The following is a 21,204-nucleotide window of genomic DNA, read 5'->3' as shown; positions in this document are numbered from 1 at the left end:
TAAGTTGATGTTCGGTAAGAGCTGTTCAAACATGTCTGTTGACGTCGCCATGTTGAAATCCTGAGTTCTCAACCAGAACGCTGTTAACTTGGAAAGAATCTCTTCCCACAGCTGAGGGGAATAATCCATGTAAAAAGAAGAAAAAAAACAGGCAATTTGCAAATAGAAGTATGTATGTTTTGTTTTGTTTTGGAAGAAGTGCACACGACTCCAAATTGTGCATATAAGCTAGAAGCTGAGACACAGAGAGAAAATCCTATTGATTGGTCTTTCTATGTAAATGCATGGTGGGTTCTCTTTCTAATGCCACCACAGTCCTAAAAACATGACTGTCAGCAAGTCTCTAAATTCTCTAGGTGAGTGTAATGTAATTTTTTAATCGTAGCTTTGGGACTCATCATACAAATACAACTTTAGGACTCTGAGTGTCAGTGTGCGTTCATATTAATAAGTAAAAAATAAAAACACAGATTGTGGCTCTTGTTGGCATAATTCTTAATGGCAGCGTAAACCAAGAAGTTGATCTATATGCTGACTGTTTCCTCAAAGTACCATACACTGTAAGGCTGAAACTGATGATGGAGGTACAGAAACCTCTCATGGAGATGCATTTAGAAAGTTCCATAGACTGAGAGGAAACAGATCTGATATTTGTGGTGGTAGCATTGTGACTGTGAGACAGGACAGCAGAGAAAGATTCAGGGAACGGCTCAGAGGGTTCCTTCATACTGAAAGAAAATTTTCTAAATTATCTGAGATCATCAAACATTCTTGGAGCTCCTGAAGTTTGTAGGGTGTTTTTCCCTCTGGTGTGAAGAGAACTGAAGCATGGTTCATTTAAGCTGGAATCCTTTGGTTTTTTGGTGCTAAGGAGAAGTAACTAACTACATATTCAGGGGAAATAAAACACAGACTAGCATAAAAAAATGCCTTTTGCACATGAATCTTTTGTTTTATTCTCAGTAAAACCAGACAAATGCTTCTGATATTCAGTTGGTCATTATCTTACCTTATTTGGACCTGCAATAAAGCAGTGCAGACGAATTATTATGAGCCACAATCCTCTGTTGATGTGAACAAACGCACATAGATAGTAACTTCAATAGAAACACTTAACACTTTTCCACAGAAGCATAAGATCAGAGCGAGCCATATCTCTGAATTTGCATCCAGCCGTGAACTTCCCTGTCGTTTGAAGAACAAGCCAGAGACTTTCCACTTGGTTTTTCTTTTGAAAGCAAAGGTCTATTTATCACCAGCTACATTATGGTTTCTCTTCCTCCCTCAGCGTTGGCAAGACGGTGAATCTTGACATCTAATATTCTGTTAGTCTTTCTCTTGCAGTATTTAGTCTTTTTAGTCTTCTTTTCTATTTTATGTATTCATAGCCTTTTTAATGCAGTGTGGACTGTCTTAGTTTTATCCAGTGCATAGTTTTTTGTGGTGTAGTGAATTGTTCCTATTATATTGACTTTTTAAATCTTCTCCGGTCTTCTCTTTCAGTGATTCACTGCCCAGTACTGAGCCCTCCAGAAAACGGCTTTTTTGTCCAGGATGTGTGCAACAACCACTTTGAGGCTGCCTGTGGAGTTCGGTGTCAGCCGGGTTTCGAGCTTCATGGAACCGGCATCAGACTGTGTCAGGCCAACGGCACCTGGTCAGGGACACCTGCTAGTTGCACAGGTAAGGAACACATCTCAGTTGTAGCTTTTCAAAAGAAAACCGGGCCAGTGGTCACATTTTACACTGACAGCCAATTTTTCTCTTTCTGAAAATGATGGCTCGTGCTCTTCAAAAGGGGCCTTGTATAATTCACACCTTTAGTAGATTTAGATTTAAATAATTATTACATTTTTCTAATAGATATCTTATGAAGTAATGCTATATTTTGCAACATCCCAACCTGACTTGAATCTGATAGAAAATCTGTGGTTAAGCTAAAGTTTAGGGTGATGTCAGGAAGGCCTTCCAACCTCAAGCACTTAAAGTTCATCACCAAAAATAAATGGGCAAAGATCATAAGAAACATTTGACTGCTGTAATACCACTGAAGACTTTTTCTGTTCATTATTTAGAGAGGTATAAATAATTTTCAAATATAAAACAAAGACGTTTTTCTGATGCTTATATAACTTCCAAAAAGTATCTAAACCTGCTAGATCTACAGGCTTCCAGATAGCTGACAACAATTTTAAGGAGCAGCAAGAGAGGAATAGGAAAACGCAAGTGTCAGCAGTTCTGCCATCTGACTCGTCACATTTCGAGTAACCTGATTTTACACAGGGTATTTTTTCTTCTTTTCTCTCCATTTATAAGTTATTAGGCTTTGCTTTGTTCTTTAAAGTTGGTTGCCTTTTTATTAAAATGTAAAGAACCTCAATGGCGCCTTTTTACCCAATAAAGTGTTGTGCTTTCCCTTGTAAAGGTTTGATGAGTTTTTTGGTTCTGAAACGTAAAAAACATATCAGTTGTTCTTTTAGATCACAACAAAATAATAATATTTGTAAAACCACACACACGCATATATATATATATATATATCTTTTCTTTCTCATTCTCCAGAGCAGTGTTTCTCATTTCCCACTACTGCCCTGCAGATTGTAGTTTGTTTTAAATTGTCTGTTCAGGAGCACCTGATTGAAATGATTGCATGGCCTCTGCAAGCCATCAAGTGCTGCAGGAGCCACTTAATCAGCCACTTATTCAAGGCAGAAGTGCTCCCTGAGGACCGGAACTGAGAAACGCCGCACAATACTTTTTCTTCGCAGGTTTATGGACAAAAGTAGCTCTTTGAGTTATAAAGGTTGCTCTCTCATTTTATGTCACTACTTTTAGAGTCACTACTTTGCACCAGTCAGTCACTTTGCAAGCTGTTTAAAGCAGTCAGTAAATATCAAGTGCCCCAGGTTAGTTAGACTTCTTAGTGGGTGTCAAATCTAAATTAAATGTGAAGTTTAAACTATAAACTAAACTATAATGAGAAACATACATTAGGGCTGTGCAGTGGAACACGTGTAACATTGTAGGTTTGAATCCCCGCCGTGGTTTTCTGAATAGTGTGCACACATCCATCCATTGCTTTTCAACAGGCACTCTAACTTTACTGTCCAAAAAACTCCATACTAGACTGACAGTCAACTCTGAATAACTCTTAGGCTGCGTTCACAGCCTGAAGTGACCCAATTCCAATTTTTTTTGTGTGTTTTTTGTTTTTGCCGTAATGCGACCTTTATTTGATCTTTTCACGAAAGCCTGAACAACACAGGTCAGACCTTTTCGAATGCGACCCTGGCCACTTGGGTATTCAACTCAAATGTGACCTGAACATCCGGGTCGCATTCATCCGAATATTCGACAAATGTCACTATTCTGCATCTTGATATGCGCAAGCGGGAAGAAAAACAACAACCAATGGCGGACTATGATGAGGATTAATTTGTTAATATTCTGGCTCCAGGTGGAAAACAATTTCAAAATCGCAAGCTATGCTCCACCGTTAGCATCCATGTTTACTTCCGCAAACACTGAGCACTTCTTCTTCTGTATGGTGAAGAAGGTCTCTGTGTGACTTTATTGCGCCATCTGCTGTGCATGCGGGACACTTTCAGATCGTTTACACTGGAGATCACATGCAGGTTGCATTTGGAAGTGTGAACGGCCTCCGCAAAAAAAAATCTGATTTGGAATTGAGTCACTTCGGACCGCAGTGTGAACACAACCTTAGTCAAAAGCTATCAGCCCACCAGCATTTTCAAACTAACCAACTCAGTTGCACAGTCTTCTGAACTTTAGTATTGTTTATAACTGAACGGTATTTATGGTGACATTTTGTAGAATATTGTTATTGTTTAATCTGTTGTTAAATATTTGTCATATTCTGTCTTCGTGTGAGTCTTGTTGCTGTTATTGTCTGCCACTCTGCTGCTTTTGCACATATATTTTCTCCATTGTCAGACTATAAAGGATATTTCTATTCTGTTTTATTCAACAACTCTACAAGAAATAAACGGGTGTAAAAAGTGGATGAATGAAAAAAACCTACAATGCTCACCATCTTAACATTTCTTTCTCTCAGTACTCAGATGGGATTACCTTACACTGTAAGGCTAACACTGTTCTGTATAATTTCTCACTCAGCCCAGATACCTTGAGGCATTGCAGCACTTTCCTATGCATGCAGCTCTGGCTTAAATGGTCAAAATAAAGGCTATAAGTTGATTTGCTGGCTGAGTTTCTTGTTTTTTTTTTTGAGTCTCCAATGATTCACGTGGGAGTTGTTCTCAAATAGCATAGTCTCAGCTCCCTACATGTGTTTTTAGAGCGGGTGACAAGTTAACATTTCCTGGGGATTCCACCTCGTCTTGCCCTGCCAGCCGGCACAAGGAAGGAAAGGAGGGAGGATTCGGTTGAACAGAGATGGAGTGACCAACAGGAGGAGTAGATAAAAGTCAAAGTTGAAGCAGAGTGGGGGAGTTTCAGTAAGCTGAAGGAAAAGAAAGGGGGAGCTCCAGAGGTCAAGAGATTAATGAGGAAAATGCTCGTTTTAGCAGAAAGGCAGCAGCACAGTGACTCACACAAATACCAAGACACTGAATATGTAAGGGTGTGTGGTACAGATTTATAGTATGTGGCTTTGAGTATATATTTTCTAAGTGTGTGTGCATACGTCTGCTTGTATGTGTTTGTCTCGTCTTTGCCGCATACTGTAGGACCTCCCTGCTAGTTAGACCCTGAGGGAGAGGGGTCTCCTCTGAACTGCCTGTCTGTCTATGGGTGGCGATGAGAAATAGCACACCGCACACCCTGTTACCAGACCTCAGCATAACTCAGAACAGACATACAGACTAGGAGTTTTATTTTCTCCCCTCCCCTTTATTTTATAGGGACTTTCACAGTTCTGGTTAAATGATAGGCCCAGAGTTACAGCCAAAGATGATTCATTTACGTCTTCCACTCCTCTTGTGATTTATAAGTTACAGCATCCGAGTTTATCTGCTACATTTCATATTTAGTGATGGTGAATTATGATCCGTTTGAAGAACAAACTGGAGTTGCCTGGGAGAAGATAACATATGGGGTTTATCATGATAAGATTTCATTGAGGAGTTTAAGATTACAGTCTGTTTCCAGTGCTTGGGCTAACAGGGTATAGGTTGCAAACTAACCCTAGATAAATAAATAATTATGGAACAATAGATCCAGCAGCAAATAGAGCAGCTTTTGTTTCACTTTCCCTGGTTCGGATCCTCGTGTTTATTGTCTTCTGCTTCTTTCAGTGAGCTCCTGCCCGGTCCTCTCCCGGCCGCAGCACGGCTTCCTGCGGTGCAGCGACGGCGGCGTGTCCTACAGGACGCAGTGTCAGGTTGGCTGTGAGCGAGGCTATAGATTAGAGGGAGACTCCACACTCACCTGTCAGGCTAACTCCCAGTGGAGTGGACCCCTACCTCGGTGTGTGGGTAAGCCTTCACATTACTCTTCGCCATCGTCTCAAATAAATGTTCTTAAAGCTGCAGGATGTAACGTTTATTCAAAGTATTTTGTTGTTGAAACTGCCGCCATGTCATGTGAGGTTAGCATGAGACCGACAATCTGTGAAAACCTTGAACTCCTCTGCCTTCTCCCAGTGCTCCCAGTGCTACCTAGAAACAACCAGTCGGAGCCAGTAGGCGGATCTAAGCGCTGTCAATCACTCCTCTGATTAAAAGAGCCTTTCGTGAATGCTCAAGCTCGTTAGCATGACCACTAATGATGGGTTTTCCTGTAATGGTAAGTGGTTTGTCCTCCATTAGCACATAGGCCAGCAAGTACACAAGGTTGATGGACAGCGCTAAGATTCTCCTTCTGGCTCTGATTGGTTGTTTTTGGTCAGGATTGGTACATTTCTTCAGACGGCGATATTAACTCAGGGAGAAGATAATGTTTTTGTAGATTATCTGTTTCAAACTGTCACAGCTTGGTGACAGTTTTAACAAATATTTTAAAAAAAACATTTTTTAATAAAATTTACATAATATAGATTGTTTTGATACCTTCATCTGAAAAGCAAAATCTGAATTTGTAGACTTACAGAGGCAAAATGTGAAATATGAGAGAAAGTTCAATGTTTTTAGAGTAGAACATATGTTGTTTCACAGTTTGTCAAGTATCAGAGTATAAAACATGAACAGCTTTGTTAGCATTGTTGATCTAACCTCTGAAAGGTCCCATTAAAAACCTCGCAGTAAAATCCAAGTGCAGGTCTGAATGAACTCAAAACTTTTCAGGGATACTTTCCCCCCTGAGGGAAACCCGTGAAGGTGGTCTTGGACTCTTTTGATCAAATTAGCAAAGTTTAGTAACAACCTGTGCAGAGATTCACTGAAAGACCACCCACTGGCGTGACGTCGACCGCCTCAAGCAGAAAGGTTATTACCTGGATGGCTACCAGAAGAAAAGTTCTTAAAAAAAGCTTTGTTATAGTTGTAAAATTAGACTGGTTCTTGGCCGTTTAAAATGTTAAAACACCCATCTGGATTTTAAAAGGTTAATGACCTCAATGCTACAATTGTCCTCAAAATTTAAGCTTTTTCAGGAAAGCAGGATTAGATAGATCAGTAGATATCTGGATGTGGATCTGAGTTTTCTGTGATGCTTGATGTGTATTTAGCTTTTTTTATTTTTGGAGACCATTTTACACTCTGTGGAGACGGTTCGTATTTTCAGGTAATGTATATCTCCAACAGTTTTTATATCCTGGACTGGTCACACGCTGATTAATATTTTAACCCATCCTCTGGAGTCTTTTGTAATGGCACATTTCTATTTCTATGTACTTTGAAGTCTGATATTCGTCGGGTATTTATTTATTTTTTGTGGGTCGGCAAGAACACCTGAGCAAACGTATTTAGAGCTGAAGCAATAATGTAACATCCATAGTAACGTAAAAACAAATTTTTAACACTTTCCTCTTCTTTAGGCTCTCTACCTCTTGGGTTTAATCAGATTAGGTCCCTTTGTTGAATTTGCGCTGTTGAATATTTGCAGTCCTGAGCTCCTTAAGACCAATTACAGACTTGCAGCAGCACATCGTTCTTGTAACCTGACATGTAACTATAAGCTCAAGAGATTTGTTTTGCTTCAGCCCATTGAAACGTGTCTGCCTCACTAAACCCAGAGAGAATTTATCAGACGCAGGAGCCTGAAATAACACATGATCTGTATGTTTCTGCCGTAATCATGTGGTTTTACACACGTATGTAAACACACGTGCACAGTCGCTAAACACATGGTGTATATTTGGACCTGTAGTCGGTGAAAGACACATCTGCTTACTCCCAGAAAAATTGTGTGCATTTAAAATTGCTCGCACACTTTGAAACTGATAGTTAAGTTAAAATAGTTGCACACACTCGTGCCCACCACAAAGAGCTCTCAGGTCAGGCACACAAGCACACAAAAAAGGGACAGTGTGAGAGTGTTTAGCCGCAAACCTCCAACCTCTCTGCTCCTGCTCGTGCTGACGCACTGCCAGCCAGCCTGCCAGCTTGGTGAGCTATTTAAAAAACTTGAGCCAACTGCATTATCAATATATCCCATCTCTGCTGCTGTGTACGGACTGAGAGGGAGCGTGTTTATTTGATCATCTGCCCCAACAAACTGTCAACACTTTTTTAACACAGACGAGAAGCCTCTGTGGGCTCTTGATGCAGCTTGCTGGATTGTTTTACTGTTTGTTTGTCCTGTGGTGAAAGAGAGACGACTCATCTGGCAGTGGAGGAAACGCAGATATTTTAGTCTGTTTAAAATCTGACTTTATGAATAACCCTAAGAGAGTTTTCTCTTTTAATCCTACGGCTATAGCGAAGGAAATACAAGTGCAGATAGGAAGAGTAACTTATTATCATTTGAAAGCCACCGAGATCTGAGACTGGTTCACAAAGAGAATCAGGTCCAGAATAGACCCAAACTTATTTCCTCGATTGTCGAGTTGGGTTCAGGCTTCTGTGGTGCATTTAATAAGCAATACATCCAGCACCGGGAATGGAAAACTAGAATGCACGATATAAAGTTATGTCAATCTACATACTATAGTCTAAATAGAGGAGTATATAGTTTAACATATTGAGGAAATAAAGAAAGTAAATGAGCACAGCGTACTACGCCCTGCTCCTATCTATCACACATCCCAGATGATTTGACCTTAACTCACCTTGTGGCCACAACAAGCAACAAAATGGAGCTGGAAGACGTTAAAACTAAAAATGGGAGAACTTGCGCTGCTTACTCCAACGGTGGTCTGAAAACAAAAGCGGCAAAATCTTAATTAAAACAATATGTTGGGTTTGCTCCGGGCTCGGGCCTCTAATTAAAGTTAAACAGTCGGATCGGACAGTCAGGCTGGATGTTGTTTTTTAGGTCTGGTTTAGTCTCTTGTCCAGAAGCAAAACCCAGAAATCCCTTTTCCCAAATGACTCTGGAGCTCGTTCTTGAAGGTTCCCAATGCAAAATGCAGTGGTTAGGCATAGCATTATGACCACTGACCGTACGATGGATGGAGAATTTAACAAAGGTTAACTGAGATGCCTAAATAACAGGGTCAGATAATCTCAATCTGTCAGGATCTATCAAGAGTTGTTCGAGGGTTTTGGGGCGGGAAAGGTTTGTCCGCCAAACTGCAAATGGACATGTTAGGATCAGAACTGGATGAATCGTGTACATGGCTGGGTATAGATGGCTTGCATTGGAAACAATTGGCATCTGTACTAACTACATAGGAAGAAGGGAACCCAGTGGAGCCAGTGTTTGATTCCTCAGGTAATGTTGTGGTTAGGCCTTGACTTGACCTTCAATTTCCCAGATCTCACAACCCCACAACAAAAGCCTTTTTTGCAAAACACATTTGAGCTGGACATCCCGACTCTCGTGATCCTTGCAGACGAATCCACTGGTTCACTGTTTTATGGCCAGGTCAAAAGCCAAACCTCTCATCCCAAATCCGAACACTCACAATGGGTTGTGGCCTCTTTCTAACACCAGAGAGTTTGTTTTCCCAGAAAGGCTGAAGAGAGTCTCTGAGCTATTTTGCTATCGTGTTTTTTTTTTTTTTTTTACTGTTATACCTTTTTCCCCTTGCGCTTTTTGAAGTAGCCCTGGTACCAAACAAAGAGAGACATACAAGATCTTGAACATCTTTATGTGCAAAATGTACAAGTTACATCGTAAATTAAAATAATTTCAGCTTTTCTTATTTTACCTCCCCAGAGGTTCGTTGTCACCCCATCGTGAACCCAAAGAATAACGTCTTGTTGTCGCCTCCTCCCTGCGGGAAAAGAGCTGTGTCTCCAGGCTTCATCTGTCATCTCACCTGTCGCCAAGGTTACAGTCTCCAGGGAAACCGGAGGGCGGCATGCCTGGGCTCTGGGAACTGGACTGCTAATGTCCATAAAGCTACCTGTAAAGGTGAGGAAAATGCCCTTTTCTCTGAAGCCGGGATCAGATTAGAGGTCATGGCAGGTCAAGCTCTAAATAGACCCAACAGTAATACTAATGGTATTTAAGTTTGGGTTTTACTTATTTATTTAGTTGTTTATTTATTTACAGGTGCCTCTCAGTAAATGAAATTATGCGTTCAGATGAGGCTAATCTGTCAGATTAAAATAACCATTTGAAAGGAACAACCTCCAAGCGTTAAACATACTTATTATTAACCCATATTTCTATTAAATATTGTTTTGTTTTTTTTTATTTCTCCTTCCTGATATAAAAATCTAATCTAAGCAGAAAATCATCACAATTTCCAGAAATAAAGACTCTAAAACATCAGCTTGTGTGTAATTAATCGACATGAGTTTCACATTGTGAATTGAATTGCTGAAATAAATTAACTTTTTAAAAATCATCTAAATTATTGAGATATAGTGATGTGGCTGGACACTTAAAAAATAATAATTTTCTTTTCAAACATACTGAACATGATACACTAGATCTAAATTCATCCAATTCGGTTTTTATTCTCATTTATGCAGCCAGCATAGCAAAGTGCCGTACAAATACAAATAAATCAACATCAGCAGTATTATGAAGCAATAAAGGAAATGGTAAAACCCGTTCAACTGCTGATACTCTCAGCAAAAAGCGAAGGCCAAAAAAAATGTTCCAGGAGTTTTAGGACGTTTGAGAGAGGTAAAGCGTTCAGTAGATTGGAGGCAGTTCATCCAGAGAATCACCGTGTCTCGTTTTAGGCACATCCAGGGAAATATGACTGGATGACTGCAGCTTTGAGTTTGTCTTGGTGAGGTGGTTTCAGTGTATTCATAGACTTAATAGTCAGTAGTAAAACTTTGAAATCAGTCCTGCCTTTAATAAGACTTCAGCAGAGGGAGTGTAGGAAAAAGCCCTGGATGTTTTTCATCACACAAGTGGAGCCGTTGCATTTAGGACTAGCTGCAGGGCTTTCACTGGATGTATAGTAATCAAGTTAACAGACTGGGCTCACCTTCTGTAAATCTTTGTGGGCGAGGTGGATCTGGATCCGAGTCTCATCTGGGAAAAACAAGACTTAACCACTGAGGAAATCTCTGATTATGAAGGCAGTGGAGAAGGTTATTAGCTTTGCATAAAAGCCTAAAGGGAAAAATAAACCTCCTTCCTATTGCTATCCAAACTGGTTAATGAGAACTTTTGAAAGAGAAATAAAAAGAATAGGCTGACAAAGTAGAAGCTGTAAAACAGGAACAACAGGGGACTTGGAGAGCGTTCCCACTTTCCATTCTTGTTTTCTGCATTTCTCACTGCTTGTGAATGATGCTAGCTCTTTTTAAGCAATCCTGCATGTCTTTAACTCGAACCAGACCATGTCCGAGCTGTCATGTCCCCCTTTCCTGCTCCAAACTGGTCTCTGGAGTTTATTATAATGCACTGTAGCACTCCAGATGCCTTGCAGGTGTAACAGGTGGTACAAAGCAACTTTTAATATTTCACTGAATGTCCTCAATCCACTTCTGCCTCTTGGCTAATGGAGGAACAGCTGCTATTAAGAAGGAAAAGAAGTGTCGTAAAGATTGAAACAAATGGAAAGGTAATGGTGACAGGGAAGGGGAAAGCATGGATGAGTCATTCCTAGGGGGTTTTGGAAAGGTTTAGCAGGTTTCTTTGTTTCTGTTTTATATCCTTTGAGTCTCAAGTGGGCAGCACTACAAAATCAAACCATAAAACTAAAACCTTCAAAGCAGACTCCAAATTATACCTTATCACGAGGAACCACAGAAAACAGGAATTTCTAGGAAATTTCTGTCCTTTTATGCATTCTCCATCCTACCGAAGACATCTAAGAGATGCTTCCCTTGTTGTTAAGATAAATAAAACAGATTGAATCTAAGTGTGTTGGTGTTAGGCAGAGAGAAATGCCAAAGTGAATGGATCATCAGTACCAGATGAGAACAGTTCTCTTACACAGTCCAAGAGGCATGACCGCTTTCAGATGGGAGCCTGAACGTTTTGAAGCCTAACGGCTTACTGCATCCTTGAACTGAGCTGAACTGGGCTGGTTTCTGATGACGTAGCGTTTAGGAGGAGGAAGCATCCTTGCGTCTGCTCTACAGAACATTACGAGAGCTTATATTCCTCCTCATATATGCGTCCTCCTCTGCATGGCCAGATTCTCTGCTGAAACAAATCCATGCTTGAATCAACCCTGGCAACTCTCTAAGTTTGAGGTTTGTGTCAGACTTTTTATGTAACTATCGTATTTGTTTTGAAACTTCTTAAGTGAAATCCAGCCACTTTTCCTTTTCAAAAGGCATGACGGCCCTAGCAACCAGCAACCCAGAAGAAATTAAGTTGGCCCATCAACTTTGTCTGATACAAAACAGCCGCTTGTCCTATGCTTTGCTTGGTAGAGAGGGTCTGTACCCGCGATTATTAAGAAACTGGAGACGTGGACTTTGTTGAAGTTTTAAACTTTATTGGATCTGATTTTATCCAATCGGTAACGTTTGGCCATGACATATGTAATGCACCAGTTTCTGAAGCTTACTAGAAATTGCCCTCGCTGTAAACAACCATCCTCCACTGCAAAGAAAGAAGTGCCGGTCCAAACAAGGCGGCTGTTAATGTAAACTCGATATTTGGAAGCGTGGCCAACGTGGACTAAGCGGCTTTGTTCACTTCCTCTGCTGCCATTGCTAAAACTACAGCCAAACTACAGTTCTAAAACAGTGCAGAAAATCAACGTCATCATTCGCAACTGCTGATTGGCTGAGGTGAAATGCATCCTGAGAAATCAAACTCAGTGGGAGAAATCCTGTCGGCTCACTGAAGGGAAATGAGAATGTAGTGGTATGGGTAGGAAGACAATAGCCAGGCTATGATTCACTGTGCATGCAGATAATTAAAATCTCAGGACTCCCCTGACTGATTACACTTTTCTGTTCATGGCACCACTTGACTTTTTTCCCTTATCACTCAATCAAAAAGCACCACAGTGTTACGATTATCTTGAAATCTTTCAGATTGGTGTTCATGTTCAGAAATCTTTAAAACAGGTTGTCACCACTATCCATTGATCTCTGATCCACATCAGTGACTTTTTACTTTTTCTCATGCAAACACAATATTTAGTATCCTTAACCAGGACCAGAGCCACTGATTTATTGGCCTGCAGGGATTAAGACAATGAATTTTTAATTCCTCAAAGATTTAAGACGTGGCATATTATTTGGATTTGAGGTCTGGTTGGAACGATGATGCTCCCTCTTTTCTGTCCTTGGATAATGATCAATAATGAATGTATGATGTGTTGGGATTAAAGACATAAGCGGTCAAATGACTTCATGCTGCTACTCCCTCTGTGATAACAAAGAGCAGAGTAAGGTCACTCATAAAACTCGTAACATTTGGCTCTAATGTAAAGCCAAGAGTTAATCTGCTGGAGTGTCTTATCATTTTTTTTTCTTTCTGTGTCTCTTCAGATACTGAGCCGCCACAGCTCCAGTGTCCTGCAGACATTGTTGCAGAGACGGATGAACGGCGTGGAACCGCCAACGTCAGCTGGAACGTCCCTACCGCCGTCGACAACTCCAATGAGGAGGTTAAAAACATAAAAATTTAACCACAGACAGACAGGAGCAGGCTTAAAGTGTTTCCCTTCTCCTTTAACTTTCTCTTCCTTCTGCAGGTGGTGGTGCAGGTGAAACCAGTCTACAATCCCCCTCAGCTGTTGCCCATCGGAAAGGAAACAATCACCTACATTGCAACCGACCGCACCGGGAATCAGGCCAACTGCTCCCTCACAGTCACTGTGATCGGTGAGCTCATCCCGAAAACTGTGTTAAAGCAAACAGTCGATGCTGTGTGTGTGGCCCTGGTGTAACTTCACTGGTGCATTTAATTACAACACGGGAGAAGGCTCTGCTGCAAGACTTTCACGTGGTTTTTAATGGCACCTGGAATAAAATGAGTCACGTTCTTCAATGGATTCAAAATTTCAAAAATAGTGGATTTTTGTAAATATGCTGTTCAGGAGTTTCTTGTAAATGCTTCCAATTTCAGAAAAATTTTAGATTTTAACTGGATGCCACAAGGACATTTTGTAATAACTTTTCACTTTGTAAGATTAAAGGGCAATAATAGGATTTTTGCAGCTTCTCCTTTCTAGTTTTGTTCAGCCTCATCAATAGTTAAATTAATTTCTATGTCCAAAGTTTTATAATGTATAAAAAATGTGTGAGAGACAGAAATTGATCCAGAATCCAGCCAAAGGTTGCAAACGAGGAATAAAGTTGAACAAGGAAGGCAAAACTCAGGCATCATTACATGAGTGAAAACCCAGATTATAGTTAAACCCAAAATTATTCATACATCTGACAGATGTAGATATTGTTTGGAAACTATCCACCACAATGATTCACATTTTGCAATGAGCTCAAGGTTTTGTGTTTAGAAAGCTCTCTATGTCATTACCCTAATCTTTAGCTCTCCTCACAGATTTCTCTATATTTGAAAATGTTATTACTTCCAGTCATAAAAAGTTCAAATTAGAACATATTTTTAAATCTGTACGTGCCAGAGTAATACATAATTTTGGACTTAGTTGGGTAAGTTGTTGGGATTTTTCTGAGTGAGGACGTTGCTGAGTGAGCAGCAGTTTGGAGGCTGAGCAAACCAGCACTCGACCCGGGCTCCGTGGTGAGCCCAGTCTGACTGTAACTCACCACAGTGGTAAATGACGACGTGTCAGAAAAACTGTCATTTTAAAATTCAGACATATGCTGTAATTTCTGCTCCTGGTCTCTCAAGTATTGTTACCCTAACCCACTCAGACGGGTGGGTTAGGGTAACAATGGGTCACCAGCCTCACTTCTCTTTACATTGAGACTTTGACTGCACTCAACCTGTTTACGTCCATCCAACCACTGCCTATTGCCCTTTGACCTTTGCCAGGGTGTATTCTATGATAGCAGTTCTTCCATCTGCTCCGCTCCTCCTTAAGTCTATATACGCTAATTTTTATTAGAACAAGTTTCTTTGTCTTACTATTTTTTTTGGCTCATTGTCTTCAGTCAACATGGAGGAGGAACATTGAAGACAGCAGTTGTTAATTTAATTTAATAAAGCAATCTGTGGATTTTACTGACAGGGGCCACTTAAAAACATAAAAAAAAAATACAAAGCAAGGCGGTGGGGAAACTTTGTCATTTCTCACAAACAACACCCACAGTTGCCTTGATGGTCGGGCTAATCTGTTATAGCTATAGCATGAACTGGGTTGTTTCCTGAGGATGACGATGCCGTTCTATTTTAGAGAGGGGTGTCCCCAAAAGATCTCTGTAATTTTTTTTTTTCTGCCACGCACATGCTTTTTAAAACAATAGAATAACTGTTTATTCTCCGTATGCTCAAGAATTACCCATTTATGGCTGAAAAGCATCATAAATTCCCCTCTAAAAAGATTGATTGGTCTCTCATACACGTTGCAACATGTTTAACTCATTGCAGACTAACTTGCTTTCTTTGAAACGCCGTCTTTCCTCTTTATTTCACGGTAAAAAAGAAAAAAAGGTGGAAATTATTGAGATGTCCTCCAGGAAGGGAGTTTATGCTCCCTAACAGGTGCCAGATATTGTTTCTGTAGAGGATGAAAAACGCGGGTCAGCCTCTCAGTAATCACTGCAGCCAGGGGGAGAGACCTCAAGCATGGTAGCTGTGAACATTTCCATGTGTTGTTATGGCTGTGGAACGTAGTGGGTTTTTATTGGAGACATGTGTTCAACTTGTGCCCTGTGACTTTAAATAGTCGGATCGCAGCGCAGCGCTCCTTTATCAAATGTCAATTCCTCAATATCGTCTAAATTTGCTCTCGTTTTGGTCGTGTTCAAAATAGATTTTTTTTTTTTTTTCTTTTACAAAAAAAATAAACCAAATGTTCTGGTGTGATTGTTGGTCCTGGTGAATGATTTTGTCTGTGTTTTCAGATACTGAGCCGCCGTTCATTGACAGGTGTAGGTCGCCCCCAACAGTCCGGGCCACAAACACAGAAGCAGCCGTCGACTGGGAAGTCCCGCAGTTTTCAGATAACTCAGGTACGTCTGCTCAGCTCTTCTATTTGTGCTTTCCTCCGCCGACCGTCTCCGCTTATTATGGTTGAGCAGGATCTTTTCCAATGAGTGACTGGAAAATGTGCATCAGAAAAAAGCTGTCTGTGAGTAAAGAGTGGAGACAGTGGACATTTCTGTCTGTGTTTAGGAGAAAGAAAGAGAATAGGATGGAGGGAATTGATGAAGTGGTTGTAGTGCCTGCTAATGTCGTTAATGTTAAAACAGACGGAGACGGTGGAGAGACACAGGTGTTTTTGCAATGAAAAACGTTATTCAGAGGGAGTGTGTCCTCATTCCATCCATTTTTCACACAGTCATTTGTATAATTAAGCGAACACACCCAGTGCTGTACTGCCTTTGTACTCTATTCTCAATTTTCAAGTTTATTTCTACATCATTGCAACTTTGTTACACAATGAGATTGTAAATAATCCTCTGAGGAAAAGCTTAGGTGAATGGAGTTTCCAAAAATTTTACTGAAGTAAAAGTAGCTCTAATTCAACATGGAGTTTCTTGGCACAGCCAAGGTGTTGAGGGGATCCGTTTTGGTGGCCTTAGGGTCGCATCTCTGCTTTTTGCGGATGATGCGGTCCTGTTGGCTTCATCAAGTCGTGATCTGCAGCTCTCGCTGGAGTAGTTCGCAGGATGAGGATCAGTGCCTCCAAATCCGAGGCCGTGGTCTTGACCCGGAAAAGGGTAAAGTGCCTTCTCCGGGTCAGGGGGGGTGTCCTGCCCCAAGTGGAGGAGTTCAAGTATCTCGGGATCTTGTTCACGAATGAGGGAAGAAGGGAGCGGGAGATACAAAGTATTTAGTAAAAAGGCAACTCAAGTACTGAGTTACTGATCATTTAATATTTAAAAGTGACATCAAATGTATGAAAATTTTGACATTTTAAGATCTAAATGAAAATAATTCATAATTACACAAACAAAATCAAGCAAAAGAAACATTTTACATTTTTCAAATCAGTTTATTTCAATATAAAACTTATGAAACTTTAACAAAAACTGCAGGTGTGTTGGATGAATGTTTGGTTAAAACTAGCTTGTTCTTCATTCAGTGAAGTTAGTCACAGTGGGAAAGGTCTCCAGAAATTTTACTCAATAGTATCAATACTCTTACTTGAATACAATAACAGTTTCAGTTAAATTACAAAATTACTCAAGTAAAAGTAAAAAGTACATCGTTGCAAAAATACTTCTAAAATAAAATCTTTTCAAGTTATTCAAGCAAATCTAACTGAATTTGTATCAAAGTGTATTTTTGTTAGTTATGACAAATTAAAAATACCAATTAAAAACATGTAAATTCAAGAGAAGAAAATTGAGAAGAGTAGTGAAATTACTAAAAAAAACACATGCTGTGTTTTGTTTTTCTGTAGCAGACTCACTGATGCCGTGATTAGGACTCAGAAGGATAAACAGTGATTGCAGTGATGATTTCCTGCAGGTATTTAATTAGGACTGTGCTGCAGGATCCACCCATTGTCCTTATCCACTAACCATGCAGGGTGGGGGCTGACTGCCTCTCTCCAACACTCACTGAGCCAGAGGCAGGATACACCCACACAGCTCGCCAGTCTCTAACATATACAGTCATGGGAAATTAAAGTTTGCATTACAGTCCATACTGTTATGGGAAAAGATGTTCATAATGCTGCTATGGTAGTTAGAATCCCCCCTTAACTCTTTATTTTCCAAGTTTCAAATCTCCGCCTGGATATTTTTGCCTATCTTAATTGGACGCAGCTCTTTAAATGTCCTGTGAGAAATATATTTGCTCATTTATTCGTAACTGGAACTTTCAATATCTAGCAAGTTACTTTCACAATTTACCATCGATTAAAAGATTGCCCCTCGGAATAATTTCTCTCCCTGCTATGGCGGGAATGAAATTACCGTAATAACCCGAGATTGGCTGGAAACTGTTGGAATTTTTCAGATGGCAGAAAGTGTGGCGGAAACACACTGCACTGTGTAAGCCAAATTTACAGAGCCTGTAAATCATCAGCACTCCTTTCAGTCTGGAAGGGATAATATGAATCATTCTCAGAACTTGTTTCCTCTCTCGTCATTATGTTGGAGCTTTAGTCAAATCCTCAATGTTTCAATAGTTTATTGAAGCTTTTGGACATCAGTGCTTGCATTGATGTCTGGATTTTGATCAAACCATTGCAACGCCTAAATTGTTTTCTTTTTCAGCGATTCTGTTCTGTGGTTTGGATAATGTCTCTCTGTTATGACCCAACCTTTCACTGCTGGACATTTGACCCTAGTATACTTTGACTTACAGAGGAGTTCATGTTGTAGTCAGTAACTGATGGGTTCCCAGGTTCTGAAGCTGCAAACAAGCCCAAATCATTCCTCCCCTACCACCATGTTTCATTGTTTCTATCAGGTATTTTTTCCAGATTGGTCTCCTCAGTGTAGATTTTCCCCAAGATTTTCTTCTGGGCCCCCCTATGGATTACAATAAAATCCCCCCCAAAAAAGAAAAAATTATCAACTGGGCACACATCATTCAACCAGACGTAAACCTGTACACATATTTTGTTTTCAAACTCTACTGCGGTTTATTTCACACTTCAGGTTGCAACAAAACAAACTACAAACCATCTTTACAGTTTTCGTGTAACTATTTTATTTATTTTTTTATTCATCCATACCACTTCCCGCGCCACCCCTGCAATGGCAGGGCGCCAACCCTAGGGGGCGTGCCCCACACTTTGGGAACCACTGGTGTAATGGATGTTGTTTCAGAACTATTACTGCGAACAAGGAAAGGATTTTGAGTTTTTTCTCCTCTTGGAGGAGGACCAGCAGCTGTTCTAAATGGTTTCAACTCGCAGACATCGTTCTCATTGACTTTGAAATTGTTTGGAAATAGCCTTATATGACTTCACACACTGCTGAGCAGCAACGAATGATTCTCTAAGGTCACTGCCAAAGTCTTTCTGTCTTTACATCGTGTTAGCAAAACACCTTTTCATTCTCCAAACTAGCAAACTACGTAAACTACTGCTTTAAAGAAGTGGTTGCAGTCGCTGATGATCAGGTTCTGCTTTGCAGGTCATTAGTAGAACATGATTTTCTCTTTCCCTCTTAAATATTATCAAAGCATTAAAGGTGGACTTGGTTATTTCCATGACTGCACTGACAGTCATAAATTTTTTCTTTTTCCCATGACTGTAGTTCAGACCATGTGTGCACATATTTCATAGGTTAGTCAAGCCTGATATGCTTATGTGGAAAACAAAGGCCTTAACAGAGCCTGTATCTTTTTTTACCTTTATCAATCCATTTTTATGTTAGCATGCAGTTAATGTTTTAACACAGAGAGAGATTGCATTGAAATTTGCTTGTGTTTAAAATAGAACCATCTTGTTGCCCTTCCTTCTCAACTCAAACTACTTTGTAAACTATAGAAATGCATCTAAAAAGATCATGGGATATACTCTGCTAAACTGTGAGATGGTCAATGTGGGGAACACAAAGTTGACTTTTAAAAGAACAGTTAACCTGGGAATGTATAGTTACAGCTATATTTTACAACAATAAAATACTATAGCTTGTCTTTCGTGTGAAGGTTTGAAAAATTTTACCTTTGAGCTTAGAGGCGAAGGAAATATTTTTGACAGCTTTTAGGAAACAAGCCTGGTTCACACGTAAGAGGATCTGGATCGAGTAGCCTGAGTGAAAACACACAGAGCGATTGTCGATCTAGAGGTTGTTATGTATGCGCAGAAAGTTAATGATAAAGTAGCTTTTTGTATTTCCACGACTTTTTTTGGTGTCCTGTTTTTATCTCTGAAGTGATTTTGACTTACTGCTTAATTTTTCATTATCTTGTTGGCACCAGACGTCTTCTAAAGATTTTTCAATGATGTAGAAGTTGTTTTTTGTTGTGTATTTGTATAAATCATACATATAGTATAGACCCGGTCCATGTAACTGCACTCCTCACAGGCCTGCATGTTTTCTCAGCATGTCCCCAGGTTCTGCATAGTCCTAGTAATAATCAATTCATTTGGTCTAGAGTTTAACAATAGTAAAATCTAAAACAGCATCTCCTTTGGACACCACTACCATGGACAGATCTCCCTTAAGCAATTTGAAGAATTCATCCCCAAATTGACCTGAAAGTTAAATGTAAAACTTATAAAGGAGTGTAAAACATTTTAAAAACATGCTATCTAGTAAATCCCAAAAGTTTAAAAATTAATACTTAATTTTTCATCTAGAGTGAAACCATTTTGGTTCCAACTTTAGTTCTACTGGGGTATATATAAATGTTAATCAGTGATCACCAATACTAGGATCAGCGTACCAAAGTGAACTTGCCAGTTATGGTGCATTCACACCACACACGTTTTGAGCGTCAGGCTCCCCTGGTTTACATTCAAAGTCTGCGTGGAGTGTTAGACGTGCTCGATGTGTCAAAGGCTCAAAACGCTCCAAATGGTTCAAATTGTGCCGCGACAGACGCTCAAAACGCGTTTGGTGCCATAATTAGCCAATGTTGTGTCTGCTTTCTAATGTCTATGTTGAAAACTGTCTGGGCTGACAGAGTTTTCCGAAGTAGGAATGGGAGAGGGATCTATTTGGAAATGTTTGGAGAAACTGAAGTCCCCAGTAAATTAGCTGCAGACAAGTAAAGACAGTTATTGATGTTTGAACACAACAGTATGAAGTTAAGACTTCTCAAGGTCCATATATTGAACATACCAGAGATCCTGTTAACTTTATTTCATAGCTATGTTCCTAAAAACTGACAAAACGATCGGTTTCATACACAGCACATTAAAATAAATGATCCAGATGTTCTCTTAAAAAGCTGAGTGCTGGGCTGGACACCTGCTATTGTTATAATGATCTAATAAACAATCTGTTCAGACTAATCTTCCAGCAGAGCAGTGCTTGAAGGCCAGTCTAGCAAACAGACTAAATATTGGACTCTTTCTCTTGGCACTGCAGCTGTTCCAAAACAGCTTGACTTCACTATCTCCCATTCTCTATTTGCACATTATTAACACCAAAGCACACACAGAGCCCCAAACCTAACATCCCACTCACAAACAACTCAAAGTAATCACTTCCCACCTGTCTGCGGAGGTGCACCCCCATCAAACGACCTCAATAACACACACACGCAAACACACGCCTTCACACTAATAACAGACTGCTACTGCTGCGGCCGGTCCGGGTCCACACGACGTCAGCGCAGCGCTGCTTCGACGTCAGTGTTTTGTTTTTCCAGGCCCACACCCTGATGAACCTCTATTTATAGTCAAGACTCGTTAGGCGCACACATACAAACACACGCACTAAAATTAAACATAAAGGGAGACTCCAGACGCGTGCCAGTCCCTCTAGAACGATATTTGCCGCTGTTAATGGAGGAGGTGGACTGGAGTCAAGTGAAAGGCAAATCCCTCACTTTTCTCAATGCATTCTGTGTCTCTCGCTCTTACAGATGTGCTCATTGTTCCTTTTGTTCCCACAGCCTGTTTCTGGCCTGCAGACAAACCTCGAAGCATCACACACCAGCACACAACTCCCTACACAGCGTTATGCTTCAGCTCCTACTTTCTAACAACCTTTATGCATTTACATTCTGTAAGACCTTCAGACA

General features: G+C 40.3%; 1 protein-coding gene across 9 annotated transcripts in view; it reads left to right on the top strand.

The window, feature by feature from the left end:
- svep1 (sushi, von Willebrand factor type A, EGF and pentraxin domain containing 1) overlaps positions 1–21,204 on the top strand; it is a 95,641-nt gene that overhangs the window by 47,091 nt on the left and 27,346 nt on the right. For all 9 annotated transcript variants that reach the window (XM_044097669.1, XM_044097663.1, XM_044097671.1 and 6 more), the window contains 6 exons: positions 1,504–1,683; positions 5,277–5,456; positions 9,241–9,438; positions 12,948–13,066; positions 13,154–13,283; positions 15,450–15,557. In XM_044097669.1, the coding sequence (XP_043953604.1) occupies positions 1,504–1,683; positions 5,277–5,456; positions 9,241–9,438; positions 12,948–13,066; positions 13,154–13,283; positions 15,450–15,557 (915 nt within the window). The remainder of the gene's footprint in view (positions 1–1,503; positions 1,684–5,276; positions 5,457–9,240; positions 9,439–12,947; positions 13,067–13,153; positions 13,284–15,449; positions 15,558–21,204) is intronic.

Source organism: Gambusia affinis, linkage group LG18 (assembly GCF_019740435.1).
Source record: "Gambusia affinis linkage group LG18, SWU_Gaff_1.0, whole genome shotgun sequence".
NCBI lineage: Eukaryota > Metazoa > Chordata > Actinopteri > Cyprinodontiformes > Poeciliidae > Gambusia > Gambusia affinis.
This window is presented reverse-complemented; position numbering and strand designations above follow the sequence as displayed.